Source organism: Lissotriton helveticus, chromosome 1_1 (genome assembly GCF_964261635.1).
Source record: "Lissotriton helveticus chromosome 1_1, aLisHel1.1, whole genome shotgun sequence".
NCBI lineage: Eukaryota > Metazoa > Chordata > Amphibia > Caudata > Salamandridae > Lissotriton > Lissotriton helveticus.
The window spans coordinates 120052098-120068954 of NC_136057.1; the positions used below are offsets into that span (position 1 = coordinate 120052098).

At 46.4% G+C, this 16857-nt stretch overlaps 1 protein-coding gene across 1 annotated transcript in view; it reads left to right on the forward strand.

The window, feature by feature from the left end:
• The first annotated feature begins 6109 nt into the window (after positions 1-6109).
• Positions 6110-16857, forward strand: part of LOC144759471 (uncharacterized) — a 46344-nt gene continuing 35596 nt past the window's right edge. Inside the window, exons 1-2 of the mRNA XM_078646485.1 lie at positions 6110-6210; positions 6738-8554. Coding sequence (XP_078502611.1) covers positions 6110-6210; positions 6738-8554 — 1918 coding nt within the window. The remainder of the gene's footprint in view (positions 6211-6737; positions 8555-16857) is intronic.

Genomic DNA, 16857 nt, shown 5'->3' on the forward strand with positions numbered 1-16857 from the left:
AGCCTAAACCCACAGTTAAAAGCTGGGCGTGATAATCGATAATAATCTTTAAATCTTTTTCAGTTTAATAATCAAGAACGTCAATTCATACATAAGGCAGTCAGGCATAATCATCCGTTAATAAACGAATACAGCAAAGGTCAACTGACCCACGAGCGCCAATCCATCCTATCATCACTGATATAGAATGGGCAAAACTTGACCCGAACCTTCAAATCACCCCCCCATCCTCCGAGCTTCCATAGTAGATACATTCATCCTCATCATTTCATGAAGCTTTATTCGGTGCATTCAAAAGTAATGACCATAAAAGCAAGGAAGCAAAAATGTTAACAGTAGAGAAACACATAAGTTAAAAAATACATGAGGAATTTAAAAAATCATACTCTTCCTGAGTTGAATAGACTTTCATAAAAACGTTGCAATAAAAAAACATTTGTCCGGCGAGTTCAATTCATAGATCATATTCATGGCATTCTCCACATTAAAAATAGCATATTTTTGGAAAAGTGGTTTTAAAAAGACAATCCTCAAATTCATAAATAATGTGCAAAATAGCAAAAAGTGCTGGGTACTCTGCTTGGAGTGGCCATCACATGGGCATGGTCCAGCCGGCTGTCTCTTTAATTGTGGAAAAGCCCCCAACCCATGGGCTATCCCCAGCCTAAGCCTCGTCAAAACAAACCTATGGGCTGGTTTGGTTACCAGACTCAGATACGTTTGAAAGCCACCGCTTTGCACATATTTATTGTACGAGGTAACCGAAGTGAGGCGCCCACTTAGGGCATCGCGTTTTTGGGCTCGGTATATCAAGAAAATGTTTTTCAAGTCCGACTTGGAGTAGTTTCCCACAGAGCCGGGGTCTGCGATAATGTTTAATCCAAATATCTTTTGAAAGCTGTCCACAATATACCTGAGCCATGGTATCTTTAGAAAATAGTCCAGTTTCAGGCAGTCCACAATGATAGATCGGTTAAAAGCTCTCTCATCTGTAGTCCAAATGGCCCGCCATAGCAATAACGGTCTTAACATAATCAGGTCGCTTAAATAAGTAACTCCGACCTCCCTATGGGTAAGATCAGTGGAGGCAGAGATGGGGACACAAAGCAATTTTTTCAAAAAGCAGTTTTCTTCCCTTTGCAGGCAGTCGACATTTGAATGACCCCATAACCCTGCCCCATATAAAGCAATTGAAACACTTTTCGCTTTATATATTTGTATCATATCATTAATTCTTCTATCACCAATCTTGTTTGCAAATTTAAAAATACCATAGGAACTTTTCTTCATTTTAGACCTTACATTCTGTAAATCATGGGACCAACTGCCATTATGGGAGAAGAGGACACCCAGATAGCAGAATTTTTCCACATCCTGAACTTTCTCCCCATCAATAAAAAAGACATTGTTTTTCCTATTTCTATCTCCACATACCATCGTATGGGTTTTACTTTTATTTATGACCAGCCTCCTCTTACTAATAAAATCATAAAACTGGTTCATCAACCGCTGCAGGCCTATCGGGGTCCTTGACAGGAGCACAGCGTCGTCTGCATATAGCAGAACTGGGACACTTGTACCACCGAACTTGGGGGCATCTGCCTGGACTGTTTTCAGGGTCTGATCAACTGCGTTTATTAATAAGGTAAACAGAAAAGGAGCTAAGACACAGCCCTGTCTTATACCACGTTTAACATCGAAGTTAGGGGTACATTCCCCCCCAACCCCAAAGCGCACACAAGTTTGCATTTTATCATATAATCTAGCTAGGAAGAAAATGATAGCCTCGGGTGCTCCAAGTTCCAACAGAACTGGCCACAGAATTGAGTGGTCCACCAGATCAAATGCGCTACTCAGATCGGCAAAGCAAAGATATAAGGTACCAGGCTTAGCCCAGGTATACTTTCCGATAATTAATTCTAAGTTCAGGCATTGATCAAGCGTACCATGTCCCCTTCTGAAACCGTATTGAGAATCCGACAGAATTCCCTTTTCAGCTGCCCACTCATCCAGCCTGTACATCAGCACTCGACTCATGATTTTTATTGAGGAGTCTAACAAGCTGATCGGGCGGTAGTTACTAGCTACAGCCTTGTCCCATTTTTTGTAAATTGGGACAATGATAGAGTCCCCCCAAGTCGGTGGAATCCGGGTAGTAACGGCTGCGTTCAACGCCAGAGTAAGTATGGGTCCCCATAACTGCAGAACTGTTTTATAAACGTCCATTGGTACACCATCTGGACCCTGTGCCTTACCTCCTTTACTCAGTTTTATACTGTATTCCACCTCAGCCAAAGTGATATCTAAGGAAACTATAGGCCAGGTGCTTAAACTATTACTTGTAGAATCAGTACCTTGGAAGATTCTACACAAAGCCAATGTATACTCAGACCTCAAGTGGGAAATCAAAGTTTTATCCCGGGGTTTTGCTCCCAGGGCCACTTTCAGGCGGCTTAAGGTGGAGGTGCATGTGTGATCGAACCAACCCTTTCCTTTAGGGGGCTTAGCAGATCTATTACTAGTGAAGACTTCCTCAATGATTTTGCTGATTTTGTTAAAGTAGTTGATAGTATCAAGAGGAGGACTACCCACACTCAGGATCCCTTCAATTTCAGCCATGGATTTAGAGACGATCATACTCATAACAATTGCTGATTTTTCCCCTTTCCATCTTAACCGTGTCCCATTTCGCCTATGTGGCTCAATGTCACACAAATTTTTATTCGCCGGTTGTCTGCTGTGCATACATAACTCAGTTAGCAGTACAATTCGATTGTGGTCACTAAGTGACAAATCCTGGACAACACAAATCGAAGTACTTGGCACAATACAGGAAGACACCATAACATGATCAATGAAGGAGTTAAAATTCCTTCCTGTGAAAGTGGGTATAATATGACCATCCTCATCCTTCCCTTGTTCTAGTAGCTCTAAATCATAGGTTGCCATGAGATTATTAATAGCGTCACCATAGGCGTTATGTGGAAAATGTGCTATACAATTGTCGCTATTATCTAGCATTCCACATACCCTAGAACGTGACAAAGGACAAATTAAAAGATTAAAATCACCTAACCAAATAAAGTTAAAAGAACATTTTGCTTCATAAACCAGCTTCACGAGTGCCCTTTCTAATTCGTCTATAACTAAATGACGGGAGCTATTAAAAACATTATTATAAAAATTTATAAACACCACCTCACAGCCACCCTTTTCCTTGACCCACAAAATTTGCGAGTGCGTTCCTACCGTGATATATTTAACAACTGTAAGTGGTAAGTCTACAGACAATAGAAAAAGCAAGCCACCCTTCGCTCTACCATGCCTTGATTCTGTTGCTTCTAAGCTGTAACACACAAAATCACCCCCCATCCCCCGTGCTTCCATAGTAGATACAATATCTTTCATAATCTATTGATCTTGTTAACAGAGTCAGTCTGAACCTGGCAGTCCGCTTTAGGTCATCATCTGCCCAGCTATAAGAGTTTCTCTCCCCTCCCCTGGGCGTCATTCGCTCACCCCCATTCTCTCCGGCATGTCCCCCTCTAGAGAACATGTGTAAGTGAGTAGGCCCTAAATTATCTCAGCCCCTGTGGCGAGGGCCTCCTGTGCTTTGGGGTCTTTTCTCGTCCTTCTCAAGTGGAAATTTAAGCCTATGCAAACGCCAGACCCACTCCACTAGATCAACCTCTCAAGCCCCCCTCATCGGAGCCCGGGGACTCATCCAGTGGATTGCAACTCGCCTCTTAGCTATAAGGAGCCTAGCATATTGTACTGGCTACTGAGCTTCCTTTTTAGGTTCTATGGATGAAGGTCCAGCAGACTCGCACATATAGTCTGAGGAATCTCCCAGAAAATGGCCTCCTGTAATTGAACTAAAACCTCAGCCCAAAAGCCCTGTATCCTTGGGCAGTGCCAAAAGCCCTCTATCATTGGGCAGTGCCAAAAGCCCTGTATCCTTGGGAAGTGCCAAAAGCTCTCTATCATTGGGCAGTGCCAGATCACGTGTAGAAAGTCAGCGATCTCTGTGTGGTAGTTCTGGTCTCTAGTGGGATATATACTGTGTAGGCGTTTGGGGGAGAGGTAGGTCATGTGTATAATGTTTTATTGTTTTAGCTTAAAACGGGCCCGCACCACCACCCTTTTTACTCGTGCATATATCCTGAGCCACTCCTGCTGAGCCACTGGGTCTTCAATATGCCGCTGCCAAGCCATTTCGATTGGAAGGGGCTTTAGTCATTTATCGGAGCGTACTGCCCAATATAAGTGTGTAATTAGTTTACGACCCCGACATTGACAACAAAGTATAGAGTGTTAGTGTGTTCTGGAAACGAGGGCCATAGTTGTCGTGCCATTGCTGCTATCTTTGCATATTGCAGGAATTGGCCTGACCCTAGGGCAAACAATTCCTGGGCTTCTTGCATAGAAATGAACCTGTCTCCAGGGTAGAGATCGAATAGCAATATACCGCCATCCTCCTGCCGCCGGCTAACCACCATAGTGTGTGCAGTTTGTGCAAAGGGAACCAGAAGCCATAAATCAGTGTTTGGGGCATAGGGCACTCTTCTAAGGACACGCCTGACCACTCGCTCCCCTATCACATGGGACAGATCCGTGGGTATACTAGCCCCTTTCATCAGAAGTTCTCCCAGCTGATACCCAGTATGGGAAACCTAAAGCAATCGATAATAATCTTAACAACAAACAACAGTAGGATCTAAATGTATACTTATACTGAAACTACTTAAGAAAATAACGCCACTGCTCCCACTTTCAGCAAGAAAAGCAATAGCGGTGGCTGTAGTTATATCTAGATCGCATTATGCCAACCAAGTATATGTAAGAATACCCAATATCACATTCATAGATTACGAGTAATTCACAGCGATGCAGCTTGTTTACTATAGCATCTTCTGAGGTGGGCACACGTCACACCTCTATGAAAATAACAAATTTGCTCTAAGACCCTCTGCCTCAGCTCTAAAGGGTTGAGAGGTCTGGCCCCTCACTTCATTGCAAACCAGGCGGAGATGCATACACCCCTACAAAACTTACAATCTCTCTTGAATTTACTTGCTATTGCAAAAATTATAGAAGATCAGATCAGGTGGACGCAGCTTTGTGGTACAAGCTCCGTCCATTCCGAGCTCTCTCCCAGTTAAAAACATTTTGAATCTAACTTCAAGTGTTTTCCCAGAAATCTGATAACCCACAAGCCTATTCATGCTACATTTTTTCCCAGTCTGATTTGTCGTCTTCTCTTTTATGTATATCTGATTCAGTGCCAAGAAACCCCAGGTTGAACATGCTCTTTATATATTCAGTGACATAAGAAGCATTTTGCCGCCCTGTGGCGGTTTGATATGTTGACGCGTGCTTCAGTCACTGAACCGAATATTGCAAAAGAGAGCTGTACAGTGCAAGTGAGAATGATAGCGCAGTCTTGTCTGCCAGGGTATTATAAACCTTCGATTACTGCAGTTCTCTTTTTTTAGTAGCTCAGTGTGTAATTTGGACAGAGAAAGGAACAGACATGGGGCCTAATTTAGATCTTGGCGGTATTCCCTCCGTCACTCCACGGCAGCAGTTTCAAGTACTCCCTTGAGTTGCCGGTATCCCGCTTGCTGTCTTTAGATGTGTGCTGGCTGAAACATTTTCCACACCGTCGCATAAGCGGCACACCACCCCGAGTCGGCGGTCTCCTCTGCTGGCTAACATAACTCCGTCTCCATCAGGCCAGCCGTATTGTGCCAAGCCTATTTAGATATCCCTGTTGGCTGGGTTAGTCCTAACTGCAGTTTGCTGACGGAGTGAGTCCCTGGTGGAGTGGAGACTGGTAAGTACTACCTATTAATGTGTCCATACACACATGTTGTATGTGCTTCTAAATACATATGTACGTAGTGTCATGCCCCTTTTTGTTACATATTGTATGCCACACAAACATTCCCACACTATTGAATGCCCACCCACAGGCACCACAGCCACAATATATTTTTTCAAGTGTCAATACAGATGTATTCATTTGACCTTGTTAAATTGTGAAATGAACACTACTGCATTACACAGGAGAAAATGTAAAAGTAGCTTACCTCAGATCCCGTAGACAATGGAGTCATTTGGCATCGTGGTGCTGATGAAGCAGCAAAGGTGGAACCTGGATGAAGGGATTAAAGACAGAAACAGTAGTGGAAAAGACAAAAAAGTTAAGTTTTTAGTCCTCATTTCCTTTGATCCCAACTCAAATTAGAAGGGATTCCAGCCATAGTTGGCTCGACGGAAAGCTACAGCGTGATCAGCTCGCCGATCATCTTGGCTGGAGTGCCTCCAACCGCCGCTTCTGCCTCTTACGCCGTCAATTCAGTTGAAAATTCCTGGCGGAGTCGGTGGAACTCTGGCGTTCTTTTGTCTATGGACCCGCCAACCTCTAAATAGAGTGGATGAACCGCCAGGAAGGCATACAGTTAATCAAGTTGAAAAAGTGATGGCTAAGCCATACTGCCTAGATCAAAATCAAGCTTATTGTGCTGGAAACACATTTCAAATCAGTTTCTTTCATAATACATGGACTAGGTTATGGGCATTGTGAAAGAAAATTTAATTATTGAATTTTTGGGTGGTTTTAGAAATGAGCGATGTTCTCTGATCACACCGGGCTTGGTGAGACGGGAAGGAATATTTTGACCTAACTGTCCTGTGATAACGTCTTGTCTTTTCTTTTTTCTTTCTTTCTGCAGACACTTTAGACTTGAAAATCAAAGTACCAGAATGGGCAGAAGACGGGCTTCAGGAAAGAAAGTGACAGCGCAGTGTTCACGTGAATCCGTAAGAGCCACAGTCCCATCTTTACCTCTCCATAAAGTCTCCGCTTCGGGATCTCAAAATGATGCTCAAAGGGACCGGGACCTGGAACCACTTTCGGAGAACCTGCCCCACATTATCCTTTTATCCATGCTGGAGGAGTTGGAAGCCAAACTGGATAACTTGCTGAATACTGTGGAGGGCGTACCTTCTAGAGTCGCTGGGCTGATTAAGAAAATCTGGATAGAAAAGGATCAAGGTTACCTAGATAATGGTGCAGTGTCTTTGGAGGTGGTTTGTCCAGCGAGCATTAGAGATTGTGCTGTTAGCCGGTCTCCTGCGACACCTCAACTGGACAGGCCAGGGGAACCGAGCTTGTGTCTTCAGACAGTGTGTTATGATGGGCATGCACTAAAGCAGGAGTGTACACTCTCTTCTCCGACGGATGTTCAAGGGCGTCCAGAGGAGCCAAACCTTTGTCTACAGCCAGTGTTCCCAGATCGACGTGAATCACGGGAGGACCAGTGCTTGCAACCTGGGTTTCCAGATGTACACGAGTCGAAGCGAGACCAGTGCTTACAACCTGGTTTTCCAGATGTACACGAGTCGCAGCAGGACCAGCGCATGCAGACTGGTTTTCCAGATGTACACGAGTTAAAGCGAGACCAGTGCATGCAGCCTGGGTTTCCAGATGTACACGAGTCGCAGCGAGACCAGTGGATGCCACCTGGGTTTCCAGATGGAAATGGACTACAGATGGATTGTACTCTATCCAGATGTCCTCAGACAGATCCTCCAGGCAGATCACTGCAAGCAAACCTGTGTCTTCCCTCAGAATTTGTTGTTGGCCAGGCACCAGAGCAAGACCAGAGCGTACAGTCAGCGTTCACAGAAGAGAGGGAGCCAGATGAGGCCCTGAAGCAAGAACCATCTTCAATGTCTAGTAAAAGCTGGGACCAACGACAGAACCTCTGCCCACACCCACTATTTCCTGATGGACACAAACCACAGCAAAACCACTGTATACAACCCGCGCTACCAGATGGGAATGGACCTGGTGATCCCTTGGAGGAAGAATTGATGTGTTTTTATTTCCAAGATCCCCAGGAGAACCGCAGCCTACAACCTGTGTCATCTGATGGGAAGTCATCAGATGAACACTTAGAGCCTGGGCTATTGTCCTTTCATAAGTTGGGGTCACAACAAACCCAGCGCCTACAGCAACACTTATGCTTGAAGCAGGAACTTCCCTATGCACAGGATCCAAATGTGAACTACGAGCTGGAATCTATGCGCCCTGAAGCACAGGAACCAGAGCAGAAAGACATGCTAGAACAGACCTGTGCAAATGCACCGGGTTCAGATCAGAACAACACGGTGGAACCACTGCACACTGCTGCACTGGATCAAGAGAGAGAATCGGGGCTTCCTGAAGCACAAAAAACAGATCAGAACACGGTCGAACCACTACACCCAGAGGAGCAGGATTCAAATCAGAACTGCAAGCTAGAACCAGCCTGTACTGATGCAGAGGGTTCAGATCAGAGCTACATACTCGAACCACTGCATCCTGAATCACAGCATCAACATCAGACCTGCAAGGCAGAACTACTCTGTCCTGAAGAGCGGGGTCAACCTGTGCCTTCATCATGCCCAGAACTGGACACAATTACTACAGATGAAGATGCCCCCTCAGACTCAATGGAGACAGGACCAACACAGTCACATTTATTGACGGCCACATCCACCCCAGGTATGTGTTTCGCTATACATGGACACACGGAGTGCATACTAACACATGTAACCTCTTGAGAATGCATATTAGCAGATTTTAGAAAGTCTCTGAGGGGATCATTTGCTGTTGGGTGTACCCACTGAGCGATACTGACCCCGAGTGTACACAGGGTGCAGATGTGTCCCTGCACTCTTCTCTGTTTCCACACAGGACTGCATCCTTCCTGTGAAGAAACAGGCCTGGTTATGGGACTCTGCATGAGATAAATAGGACAGTAGCTCTCGTCCTTCCTTGTCTGTCCCTATTCCAGGCTGAGGAACTGGAAATAGCACAATTCATGGGAGAAATTACTGGCCAGACTCACACGTAATAGTCGGATACAAGTGATGTGGTGTTCATTGAGAATAGCCGACATGCACAGTCTAGAGAGGGAACTGTGTTTCCAGTTGCTCAGTTACATTTGGTAAGACGCAGTCATCTCCAGTTCCTGATATAAAAATCCGAGTCTGTATTCAGCCTCAACAGCAGGGCCAACCAGGGATGTTCTTGCCACTGCAGGGTTCTCAAAGAGTGCACACGGCCTTGTTGTGAAAGACAAATACACTACGTGATTCGTTGTATGTGACTTGTGAGTTCACCCACCCGAATTCTAGCTCAGGCCCAAGTGTGCTATTAATGGTTTTAAGGGAAGATAAACGTAGCCATGATCTCTCTACAGCAGCATCCTGCCTTTAGTAAACTCTTTTAACTATGTAAAATGTCATCGCATCATCACACATAACATGCTGAGTTAGGGTTTGCACACCCGTAGTGCGAGTTATCCAGTATTATGGGTATCTTTCATAGATTCACATGCCTGAATCATTCCCCGTCGTCGGGGTGGGAGTCCCCGGTATATAATAACAGTAATGTCATATAGACATACTAATAGGCCAGAGGCCTCACATTAGTAACCTATCCAAGTCCTTTCGTAAAAAGGGCCAAACTTTGGCCAGGAGCCAATCAGCTACTACCATCCTCTAGAACCTTCCTGGAAGGAGCCCTAGTCCCTCAGATTTTCTACCGCACGTCGTGCTAAGGGAGTCTCCACTGAGCTCTGCTCAGCTATCTGGTATTTTTGGATTTATTCCATATTTTTCACTTCAATATTACTCTTGTGGAGGAGTGCTAGAGCAGCTATGTCTACCACTCCTAAAAAAGGGCTCTTTAGACCTTGTGCCTCATGTAGTAAGCCGAGACTACATGTAGATGACAAACATGAAGACTGCCTCTACTGTCTCTACCCTGAACATTCTGCCAAAGATTGTAAGGTCTGCCGCACTTTCTCTGTCAAGACTTTAAAAGACAGAGAGGGTCGCCTGCTTCTGTGGCTTCAGAGACTAAAGGACCAGGATCATACAGTCTCCTCAGGTGAGAGCGAGTGTTCCTTCAGGAGCTCACACTCCTCTGCCAAAAGGCCAAGACAGACATCTCCAGGTCCGTCTGATGTGCCACCTCAAAAGAAGACGCCAAAGTCTTCAGAGGGTTGTCCAATAGCCATGGCAGTTAAGACTTCTCTTCAGGAAGCCACCTTCAAGAAGCCTGTGCTGGTGTCTTCTGCCTTGCCTGTGACAGCGTCGAAAGTTACCATATCTACGTCAACAGCATCAACCTTCACCACCTTGTCGACAACTACCTCAGCATCGTCGTCGACGGGTAGGTCTATTACCTCAATAATGTCATCGTCGACGAAGCCATCGACGTCGACACCAGCGTCGACGAAGCCGTCGACAGCGAGGCCGTCGACGAAGCCATCGACAAAGCCATCGACGACAGCTCCAGCATCGACGCCACCGTCGACGAAGAAAACATCGTCGACGACGCTACCGTCGTCGACGACGTCATCGACGAAGACGACAGAGAGGTCTGCTGTGGCTGACAGCATCCCAGCGCTGATGACCACCCCGTCGACGGGCCCGTCGACGGAAGAATCTCCTAAGCTGAAGTGTATTTATACACACTTCAAGATGTCAACACGTATGCTGACGCCAGAGACTACGTCTCCTAGTAAGGTCCAGCCACTGCTACCGGTCCACTTACTGGAGACTGAGGATTCTGATGATGGTGCCTTGTTCCACACTGCAACAAGTCCTTCACAGCTCAATATTAAGGTCCAAGAGATTTCGGACTATGAAGACCTTGGTCAGGCAGAAGTGCCATGCCAGGAGGAATATCAACCGCCTCCTCCTTCACAGCCTATGGTGTGCCTCCCAACCTCAATAGTCACGGACCTCTAATTCCTCATAGCGGACTACAAGCAGCGGTTCCCGCCTACTCCAAATCTTGTGATATCAACTCCACCTCCTTGCCCTAGACCACCACCGCTTGTCATTCGTCAAGATCCTGTGACTTTGCCTCCTCTACCATCCTCTGAGGAGGAGGAGGAGGAAGCAGTACGAGAAGATGAAGAAGGTCAACAGGAGGAGGGAGAAATACAGGATGACGAGTGGGATGACTATGTCATTGAACGTCCGGCTTCCCCAGACCAGGCTCAGGCGGATTCACCCCCAGAAGATATCGGGGGGTTTCATAATATTGTAGAGAGAGCAGCAACAAGGTTCAAAATAGAGATGACCACGCAACCCTTGGACGGCTTCCTATATGACTTTAAAGAGCCGTTCAAGAAGACGGTTCGGTCAATCCCTATTATCGATTACATCTGGGACCAGGGGGTAAAGATAATGAAAAACCCCTCATCTTTACAACCAGTGCCGATCAGGTTGGATAAGAAGTATAAGGCCCCGGACAAAGCTCCGGCATGCCTTACAGGCCATACCAAACCGGACTCCGTTATGACCCAGGCTGCGCAGCGGAAATCCAACTACCCATCTGCTGCGCTGACTGCGCCTCCGGATAAGGAAGGCCGTAAGCTGGATAACATCGGGAAGAGATTCTCGTCGATGTCGGCCCTTACGGTCAGGGCGGCAAACTCGCTAGCGCTTTTAGGGCGTTACAATCGCCAGATGTGGACGGATGTTGCCCCATATCTAGGCACACTGCCAGAGGAGCAGAAAGAAGAGGTAAAGAAGATCCTCCTTGAGGAGAGCGGTCCGCCTCGGAAATGATTGACGTGGCGATGGATATCGCCTCAACAGGATTTCGGCAGCTGGCGGGGGCAGCGGTCCTTAGGCGCCAGGGATGGCTGAAGGCTACATCCTTCTGGCCGGAGGCACAGTCTAAGGTACTGGACATACCGTTTGACGGAGAGCTGCTCTTTGGGGAGCATATTGATGAGATGCTACAGGGTATCAAGAAAGATACGGAGACCGCAAGAGCCTTGGGTACTCTCCAGTACAAAAATACTTCCTTTCGGGGCTCCAGAGGAAGAGGCCAGCAGACAGGAGGTGGCTATCAGGGATACAAATCCTCTTACGGCTCGTCCCAGCAATACAAGCCTCAATACCAACAGAGGCAGCAACAAGGCCAGTCCTCGTACAATAAGTCTTCCTTTCGAGGGAGAGGAGGAAAGAAAGATTCCGCCAGAAGACAATGACTTCTTTCTCCAACAGGCCTCCACCTCTTCTCCACATTACGTAGTTGGAGGGAAAATTTCCAACTTCCTCCACAATTGGCAAAAAATTACGACGGATCGTTGGGTTCTCCAGCTGGTTCGGTTCGGCCATACATTGGAGTTCGTGGAAACTCCTCCTTCGAACCCCCCAGGTCCCATGCAGCACAAGAATCTGCATCTCCTTCAAGCGGAACTCTCACTAATGCTCCAGAAAAGAGCCGTAGAAAGAGTTCCCAGAGGTCAGAGGGGGAAAGGATTCTATTCCCGGTTCTTCCTAATACGGAAAAAGGAGAAGAAATGGAGACCTATATTGGATCTAAGGAACCTCAACACATACCTCAAGAAACAATCGTTCCGTATGATATCCATTCAGGAGGTGTTACAGCTACTCAATTCCAAAGATTTCATGGTGTCCTTAGACCTCCAGGACGCCAATTTTCACATACTCATCCACAAAAGTCACCGCCAATACCTAAGGTTTGTAGTGGCGGGCAGACACTACCAATTCAGAGTGTTGCCATTTGGCCTGAAGTAATATGCCTGTCTCCAGTGGCAGCGTACCTTCGCCAGCCCCATCACCAGGTATTCCCTTACTTGGACGATTGGCTCATCATGTCTCCTACTCTAGAAGGAGTACGCACATCTTCCAACGCCTGTCTTCAGCTCTTCGAAAGCCTGGGGCTTACGCTCAACCAGGAAAAGTCAGTATTTATTTATTTATTTATTTATTTGAAAAGTTTTATATAGCGCGAACAAGATCTTTACAGATATCAGAGCGCTTTACAAGGACAAGGGGGTGATAGAATAATAGTATGTAATAGTTGAGGTAATTAGGTACAAGGTGCATAGTTACATAGATATGTCCAAATACAAGAGGTAGGTCAATTGAGGTAGTGTAGATACAAGGTGCATAGTCAACAGGTGCGCCAATAATATCAAAGTACAAAAAGAAGGAGCATATACTTGTTTAAGCGTTCTCAAAATGCTTTTGAAGATAGCGTAAAAGTAGGCATAGTTGAGGTAAATGAGTACAGGGTGCATAGTCATACAGGTGGATCATTAATACAAGAGTAGGAATAGTTGAGGTGGTGTAGGTACCGTATACAGAGTCAGACAGGTGCGTCAATAATATAGAGATATACAAAGAGGGAACGTATACAATCAACTAAGTCGATCATACAAGTAATACACATAGTCCAGGGGGTCAGGCAGGTAGTAAGAGCGGATTCTTGAGAAATGCCGAATAATAGATCATGTGAATTTAGCCATGAGAATCGCTTTTACTTCTTTCTCAAAAAGTTTGTTGGAGGAGATGAGCCTGGTTTCAGGAGGGAGTGAGTTCCAGATCCTGGGCGCCATTCCTGAGAAGGAGCGTTTATAGGTTTTTTCCTTCCGAAATCTTCGGGGCTTCAACAGTAGATTGTGGAGAGGTGTGGCGCCGCGGCCAGGGCGACTGACGCTGGAATCTGGGGACCACGGTTCGATCCCCGGCTCCGGTGGCAGGTTAGCCCAGCACCATGTGACTCTGGGCAATAGCTCGCTTAATCTTCCCGACGGCCCCCAGCGCCTAGAGACCCTTACGGGTGATTGTGCGCTTTACAAATGTGGACTTTTTTGTGCTTCTAGTAGTTCTAGAGCCACCAGAGATTGTCAGCTTTTGAGTGAGGTAGGCGGGTGAGTTCATGTGTACAGCCTTGTGTGTCATGCAGGCGATTTTCAGATGTATTCTGGCTTCAAAAGGTAGCCAGTTCAGGGATTTAAAGTCAGGGGAAATATGCAAGTGCTTTTTTGAGCCAGTGATGAGTCTCGCTGCAGCGTTAAGGGATGCTCTTAGGGGTGCCGTTGTAGTTAGTGGGAGTCCGCAGAGGGCGGTGCTTCCGTATTCTATGTGCGGGACGACTATGGATTGTACTGCAGTTTGGAAGTCTTTGGCTGGAAGGAAGGGTTTAAGTTTTCTCAAGGTATTGATTTGGAAATTCGCACCTTTGGTTGCCTTGCTGATGTGCTGCTGCATGTTGAGATTGGCATCAAGTGTTATGCCTAAAGATTTTGCTGAGTCTACGATGGTAGGTTGTACATTTAGAGCAGTTAGGTGTTTAAGCCATGTTTGAGCGGTAGAGATTTTTGCGGGAGGTGTGATCAGGAGGAACTCGGTCTTCAGCGCATTGAGTTTGAGGTGATTCTCGGCAAGGCAGGATTGGGTGTTTCTGATCGTGGTGTTCAGAAGCATGATGTCCTTGGGAGATTGTATTTTGAGATAAAGTTGGGTGTCATCGGCATACATGTGAAAGTGCACGTTGGATGCTTGTAACAAGGTAGTGAGAGGTTCCATAACTAGATTGAACAGTGTTGGGGAGAGGGAGGATCCTTGAGGGACGCCTAGCGAAACAGGTACCGGAGAGGACATCAGGTTGTTGCTTTTGAATCTCTGAGATCGGTTGTGTAGAAAGGAAGTGAACCACTTGAGAACAGTCCCAGAAATGCCCATTCTTGTGTTTAGTAGTTCTAGTAGGTTCTCATGTTTAACTGTGTCGAATGCTGAAGAGAGATCAAGAAGGATGAGGAGACAGGTATCGTTTTTGTCTAGGATTTGGAGAGCGTCGTCAACTATGTGGGTCATAGCAGTTTCGGTACTGTGCTCTGCTCGGAAGCCTGATTGATGGATGTTGAGGAGATCAAACTTATCTATATGTTTAGTCAGTTGTAGCTGTACGCATTTTCCAACAGTTTAGCGAGAGTGGGAATATTTGTAATAGGACGGTAATTGTTTAGATCAGTGGGGTCTGCTGTTGTTTTTTTTTGTATCGGTGTGACTTGTCCGACTTTGAGGGCGTTAGGGATGGATCCTTGTTGAAGAGAGCTATTGATAATCTTAGTCCAGAGTGGGAGGAGCAAAGGGATAAAGCCTTTTACAGCGTTAGCAGGGAGGGGGTCAGTGATGTGATTGGATGGTTTCAGGGTGCTGAGCAATCTGCCCATTTCATCTTCGGAGTAGGTGCCAAAGGATGACCATGTAGCATTGTTCTTTGGTTCAGACATTGCTGTGTGTTGGGGGTTGGAGTAAAAGATTGCGTCATTGAGGAGATCGCTTCTTATGTTGTCAGTTTTTTGGTTAAAGAAAGCAGAGAAGTCTTCACAGGAAGGTGTAACGCCCCTGGAACTGAGTGTCTGGGGTTGTTCTTTGGATTGTGTTCTGATTAGCTCAAACAGTTTTCTTGGGCGGTTCTTTGCTTGGGCGAGCTGGAGGCTGAAGAAATCTCTTTTCGAGCGTTTTATTTTCCTGAAGTAGGCGTTTCTCTGTTTCTTCAGGGTTTTTAGGTGCAGTGCAGAGGGGGCTGATCTCCAGGTGCGCTCTGCCATTCGCATGGCCCTTCTATCTTCATTGAGGCTTCCGTCATACCATGGGTTGGAGATCTTGGAAGAAGCTCTTTTCAGTTGCATGGGAGCGGCCTCATTGATTATTGTGGGCATAGCATTGAGATAGTGGTCAGTCAGGAGATGGACATCCGTAGCACCGGGAGGGGGGAGTAGGAGATTGCAGCAGTTAGTCGGTAAGGAGTTTGGGTTGAGTTTCTTCATGTCTCTTTTCCAAACTTTGGGCTTAGAGGGTTGCACTGAGTTAAATTTAATCTTTTCATTGATAAGGAAGGAGACAATATGATGATCTGACCAGTCACAAGGTTGGATTGACTCAAGTTGAATAGCGTCCTCTTTAGAGATGATGAGGTCGAGGATAGAGCCTTTCTCATGGGTCGGGCTATTGCATATTTGTGTGAGATCAAGGGCGTTGATGAAGTTTTTGAGGCTCTTTACCACTGTGTCATTGCAGTCATTCCAATGGAGATTGTAGTCGCCAAGGAAAATTTGGGTATTTTGCCGTCCTGAGTTGGTTGAGATTGTGTCCATGAGTTGTTGGGAGAAGGGGAGCTTGTCCCCAGGTGGGTGGTATTTCATATGTAGTGAGCATACCGGTTTGCTTTCGCTGATGACATCCAAACAGAGGTATTCACAGGAAGTAAGGGAGGGGGCGGACGCTCTAGTAACTGAAAGGTTGCTTCTGTAAATACAGGCAATTCCGCCGGCTGTCTTTTTGGGCCTGTCAAGTCTAATGATACAGTAGTTGGGGGGGACTAGGATATCCATGATAGGTGTAGAAGAATCAGACAACCATGTTTCAGTCAGAATGGCTAGGTCCGGTTCCAGAGAAATGATGAGATCGGCGACCTCCGCAGAATGTCTCTGGGCCGATCTGCAATTGAGAAGTATGCATTTGAGTTTAGGGGTGCAGAGGGTGGTGGAAGGTTCTATAGTGAGGGGTACATTTGTGAGGTTGTTGGGGATGGAGCCTCTGTTGTTATGCGTGTGGTGCCTGAGGGGGTTGGGGATAATCGTTGGGATGGACAGATGGTTAGTGGCTAGGCGATTTTGGGGAGCCGGGCCGTACGAGTGGAGAAGGGTGTGTAAGTCATGGTCTGAGACCGTGTTGGTAGTGCGTCTGGGGCCCTTGGAGGTATTGCGAGAGGGGATAGAGGTCCAGTGTGGGGGGTGTTGTGTGATGAGGTGAGTAGGAGGTGAGGAGGAAGTGTTGTTAGGTGTAAAGGTGGTATTTCGCTTTCGATTGGTGGTATTGTGATAGCGATTGGTATTGCGTTTGGTGGTATTGCGAGAGGGGATAGAGGTCCAGTGTGGGGAGTGTTGTGTGGTAAGGCGAGTAGTAGGTGAGGAGGGCGTGTTGTTGGGTGTACAGGTGGTGGTGGGAGGGGGGTGTCTG